General features: G+C 47.1%; 1 protein-coding gene across 1 annotated transcript; it reads left to right on the forward strand.

The window, feature by feature from the left end:
* The first annotated feature begins 505 nt into the window (after positions 1 to 505).
* Positions 506 to 5074, forward strand: DPH2 (diphthamide biosynthesis 2). Its single transcript, XM_056845522.1, has 6 exons — positions 506 to 691; positions 1393 to 1505; positions 2115 to 2335; positions 3185 to 3829; positions 4310 to 4489; positions 4898 to 5074. Exons 1-6 carry the CDS (start codon positions 539 to 541, stop codon positions 5020 to 5022), a joined length of 1437 nt encoding a protein of 478 aa, XP_056701500.1. The 5' UTR covers positions 506 to 538; the 3' UTR covers positions 5023 to 5074.
* The last annotated feature ends 362 nt before the right edge of the window (positions 5075 to 5436 follow it).

The following is a 5436-nucleotide window of genomic DNA, read 5'->3' on the forward strand; positions in this document are numbered from 1 at the left end:
GAACAAGATGCAGTTTAATAGAGATAATGGTAAGGTTTTGTATTTGGGTAGTAAAAATGTTATGCCCATGTACCGGATGGGGTAGTAATGTGTGTGAATAGGATCTTGGAGTTTTGGTGAACTGCAAATTGAGTATAATAGCCAGTGTCATGTGGCAGCAAAGAAAATGGCAGTTCGTTGGTGGAATTGGTTGCCAGGGATGTTGTGGGTGTCTCCCTACTGGAGATGTTTAAGTGGATATAGGATGATTGTCAGGGATACTTGAGGTCATCCTACATGGTGCAGAGGGTTGTACTGGATGGCCTTTAGGCCCCTTCCAACTTTTTAATTCTATAAATAAAGTGAAAATTCTAACCTGTGTTAGAGAATGCAGGTATGCAAACAAAAACTTTCAGCTATTTCTCACAAATACAATGTTGTGATTCTAGAGGGTCGAGGCCCAAGATGTTCTTCACTTTTGTTACGGTGGTTGTGGTAGAACGTTAGATATCACTGTACAGCTGAACATCACCTTGTCTTCTTGTAAACTTAGGTCATCATGACATCAGCATTCAGCAGTGATGGAGCTGACCTGATACAGCGGATTGTAACTCCTGTGGGCGCAGGTGGACGTCCCCCAACCGTGGGGCTAGAAGAGTACTATGAGCTGGACAGAACAATTGCATTTGTACTGGAAAACAACTTTACAAAGGTTAGAGAGTATTTTGCATCTTAGCAGAAGGCAATATGCACAAATTTCAGTTTTGCCTAGGAAACTGAGCTCCTATGTATGTTAAGGAGTACCATGACAATACCAATTTGTGTGCTGTGAGCACTGTGCTGGTACAGGAGGGGAGGGGCTGATCTGTGCTCTGTATGGCAAGTGTTGGGCTACCTTGCCCTTTTCTCTGGTTGGGTTGGTTTCTGTGTTTCGTCTTTTTTGGGTGGGAAGGAGCCACACTTTTTTGGGGGGGGGGTGGGCAGGAGGGTCTGCGCTCCCGAAGGCTGGGAAGCAGTTCCTGAAGAAGGTTCGGGGACCTGGTCAAACCAGAGGTGGTAGTTTCCTGCAGATGCTTTGACCCTGATCGTCCACCACCAGTCCAAGTAGGGCATTCTGTGTCCCGCTCCAGTGTTGTACTTCTTGGGGGTTCTGGAGTCTTTTATCACGCTGCTGTGGCTCGGGTAGAGCGTCTGCTTGGCATGCAGAAAATCCCAGGTTCAATCCCCAGCACCTCCAGTTAAAGGGACTAGGCAGGCAGGTGATGCAAAAGACCCCTGCCTGAGACCCGGGAGAGCCGCTGCCAGTCTGAGTGGACAATACTGACTTTGATGGACCAAGGGTCTGATTCAGTATAAGGCAGCTTCATGTGTTGGATGGTTCTTGAAAAATTATGTCTTTGGCTCTTGTTACAGGTTGCTCTGCAGTTTCCTGATGAGCTCTTGTACGATTCAGCAACTATTGCTGCCAAGATGGAAGAAACAACTGGCTCAAAAATGTACATTCTGGGAGACACATCATATGGCAGGTGGGGTTTGTGGAGAAATCCTACACAGCGTGGGTTTGTAGCTTTCTGATTAGGCTTCTCAAGATAAAATGTCAGCAGTTTGCGCCATGGTCCCTTTAGCTCTTTGGGTAGCTCAGCTGTGATGCAGGAAGCAGGACTCCTTATAATCAGAAACTGTTCCTGTTGAGTGGCACTAGCAATGCAGTTTCCCCATGTGTTAGGCTGATTACATAGAGAATTTAGCTTCCTTTATGCTGGCAGCCAGCGTGGTGTAGTGGTTAAGAGTGGTGGTTTGGAGCAGTGGACTCTGGAGAACCAGGTTTGATTCTCCACTCCTCCACCAGTGGCAGAAGCTAATCTGGTGAACTGGGTTGGTTTCCCCACTTTTACACATGAAGCCAGCTGGGTTAGCATGGGCTAGTCACAGCTCTGTCATCCCCACCTATCTCACAGGGTGTCTGTTGTAGGGAGGGGAAGGGAAGGTGTTTGTAAGTCAGTTTGATTCTTCCTTAAGTGGTAGAGAAAGTTGGCATATAAAAACCAACTCTTCTTCTAGTCTTGCTGGATGTTAACAGTGACAAACGTTTGATGGATGGAAGCCTCAGAGCTAATCCTGTTGCTTTTCTTCAGCTGCTGCGTGGATGAGGTGGCAGCAGAGCATGTGAACACTGAGGCTGTGGTGCACTATGGTCCAGCCTGCTTGAGTCCTTGCTGCAAGCTGCCGGTGCTGCATGTGTTCGGCCGACAACCGCTGGATGTGATGCGCTGCACAGAAGTCTTCCAGGAACTGCACCCTGACCTCCAAGCTCATGTTATTGTGCTGAGTGATGTGGCCTATTCTCATGCTATTGGTGAGTCAGAGTAGCTTGCGCTGTGGAATTGCAGCACAGGAATAAACATCAACTCACCCCAGTGCTCAGAATGGGACAAGCTTGTTCAAAATGCTTTAAGTCAGGATAGGAAAATGCTATTGTGGGTTGTGTGGTCTTTTTCCTTATCTGTAATTGGGCTGTCTTTGTCCCCTCCAATTTTGTTTTCATGGGTTCCCTGTTTTATCCCAGAGTCCCTTTGGCTAGGTCAGTGTGCTTATACCTCAGTGCACACACCTTCTTTCATATTATGCATATATACATCTATATGCTACTCCCCAACATGCACACAGATATACTGTGCTCATTAAAAGCACAACATTCTAGTATTAAAAGACAAAAGCCATACAAAATATGCCAGTGCAATTTATTCTTCTGTAGTTTAAATGTATGAGATCATGAAGGAGGCCTGCTCATGCCTGAGTTCTGAAAGAACTATAAATTCTTACCAGAGGGGCCTTAATAGTTTCCACAGATATAAGGTAGAACAGAAAAGAAATGTCAACAGTGAAAATGCTACTCCTTTATCAGGTTTTTCAGTTTGTATTTCAGGACTCGGAGCAAGAAAGGTCATCTTCTGTTATCATCTTTTATCTCTGGCTTCTCATCGTCTCTCTTGCTCTAGTGATGGCTTGCCTAGGTTCTCAGCTCAGCTCTGTTGGCATGCCTCTGTCCTCTCCTGTTAGTCCTTCTCTGGCAGTTTTCCCCATTCACAGGTGGTGGTGTATGGGAAGCAATGAAACGGTTGGTAGCCATATTCTCTGAATGACTTGAGGGAGTTGTGACCTCAGGTATGCAACCGGCTTGCATTGTTCTTCTGTGTTTCCTCAGATAACCTGGCTTCTCACCTGCACCCTATCTACCCCAACGTGGTTTTCTCTCAAGTGGACAGCAAAGCAGCTCTTTCCTCCGCCCGGCCAGATCCTGGGCTGGTGTGTCAATTTGGGCGGCACTTCACAGTGGACGAACAGCACGGTCTTGCCAACTATTCCATGTTCTATGTAGGTTGTGAGGGCCCAGAGCTCACAAACTTTATGCTGAGCTGGAACCAGTGTCCATTCAGTTCCTTTAACCCTAAGACGGGTCAAGGAAGGTGGGAAACGCTGGACGTGAACCGGGCTCTGCGACGGCGCCTCTATCTGGTAGAGCGGGCACGGGACGCCCAAGTGGTGGGCATTGTGGTGGGCACTCTTGGTGTGGCCAACTACTTGTCTGTGCTGGAGCATCTGCAAGGAATCGTTCGGCAGGCTGGAAAACGAGCCTACACCTTGGCTGTGGGTAAACCCAGCCCTGCAAAGCTGGCAAACTTTTTGGAGGTGGACATCTTTGTGTTAGTGGCCTGTCCCCAGAACTCCTTGCTGGACTCCTCTGATTTCTACAGGCCCCTGGTCACACCCTATGAGATGGAGATGGCTTGCAATCCAGCACGCACCTGGACAGGCAGATATGTCACGGACTTCTGTTGCCTGCTACCAGGTAAGGCCACTGACTTCCACTCCATCCTGCTAGGACCTGTGTAGGGATGGCGGATGGGGGCTGCAAGTCCTGCTGTGTATGCTGTTCTCGTTGAGCATTCCTTTCCCAGCCAATGAAACCCTACTGGGAATCTGGTGGTGGGCACTGTATAATAAACACTTTATAATAAAAACAGATTTTGGAGAAACTGAATTGCCATTTTAAATTTGGAAGTTGCATGGTCCCACCAATATCCTTGTCCTGTGTCTAAAGCACAGCAACTGGAACAGCTCCCCACCCCCATAAAAATATCCATCAGCAAGTCTTTCCTCATGGAGGATTGTTCAGAAATATAGTCCTCCTGCAGCGATATGGTCTGGGAAGCACTGTAGCATGTGATATTCTGCATGGTTGAGTTGGCCCTTAGGGGGGTAATAAAAGAACCATAATTGTAGTAATGTGTCAAGTTTAGTTGCTGCTTCTCTTTCTGAATGTCTGCAGGAGCAAGTGAACACATCCCCATCCCGGACAAGACTGCAGATTCTAACGGGGAACCGGACATTTCCCTAATCACTGGGGAGATGCGCTCAACTTGTCTTTGCACCCCACCAGAGCCAACGTCTGGCACCGCCGTGATCTGCCACAACCACATCCAAACTATGGCTCAGATTAGTCCAGCAGGTAAGTGCCTTGGATGAGTAGTCCAGGACCTGATAGAATTGACTTGGGGGCAGAACCCACGGTGGATTCAGATGACTTGTTAAAAGTTCACTTAGAAGGTGATGAATCTCATCATATGGGAGGTGTGTCTCAAGGCATTAGGAGACAGGGATGTGATGAATGCTTCAAAAATCAATCTAGTGCAATAATCACAAATCAGCAAGTGAATAACGAAGACGTCTGGCCTTATTTGCAGTTGTCAGTAGGTGACTAATGGAAGAGCTGGGTGAAGTGCCGTGCTGTGATAGTCTTTGGATCTGTCATCTGAACCCGTGCTCCCAGTTTTGCTCTCTTCTGAAGTGGTGTCAGGGATACAACTTGGGGAAATGGTTTCTGCTATGATAGTTCCTTTCCTTCTGTCTATTGTAGCTTCCTTCCTGGAGTCACGCAGCTGGAGAGGGCTGGAGCAGAAACTTGGCCAAACAGCAGTCACTAAAGCTGTACCGGGACGCCGAGGAGTTGCTATTGCCTATGAAGATGAATCCTGCAGATGATGCGAAGTCATGGAGTGTTCAGAGACTGTGGGGCAGAGAGCCACTTCCTTCACTGTGGTTGTACTGGTGGGAGGTATGGCTTTCGCCTGAAAGCTGATTTTTAACAGCCTCTTTCAACCTTCTTTGGACAAACTATATCCGAGGTCCTTCTATGTCAAAGATGCAGAGGATTTTTCCAGTTGGAAACTGGCCATATACAAGATGCTGTAATTAAACCTAGCATAATTTCTGAAGTCATCTCATGAACTATTTTTTAGACATCCAAGTAGCACTATCGAAGAGTTCACTGGAAGATTATATCTTCTCTGTAACTGGCTGGTATTTGCTTCTGACATTTTCTGTTTTCAGACACTGCCAGAATATATGTAAACACCTGTCTTGGAACCCTAGCAATGGCAGCAGATATCAAAAGAT

Source organism: Euleptes europaea, chromosome 2 (assembly GCF_029931775.1).
Source record: "Euleptes europaea isolate rEulEur1 chromosome 2, rEulEur1.hap1, whole genome shotgun sequence".
In the NCBI taxonomy this organism is placed as follows: domain Eukaryota; kingdom Metazoa; phylum Chordata; class Lepidosauria; order Squamata; family Sphaerodactylidae; genus Euleptes; species Euleptes europaea.

Bases quoted from the DNA above. Each gene is read 5' to 3' on its own strand.
- DPH2 (XM_056845522.1), top strand. From the start codon at position 539: ATGACATCAGCATTCAGCAGTGATGGAGCTGACCTGATACAGCGGATT. The intron at 1,506-2,114 runs GTGGGGTTTGTG...GCTTTTCTTCAG, and splicing joins GGAGACACATCATATGGCAG to CTGCTGCGTGGATGAGGTGG. The intron at 3,830-4,309 runs GTAAGGCCACTG...GAATGTCTGCAG, and splicing joins CTTCTGTTGCCTGCTACCAG to GAGCAAGTGAACACATCCCC.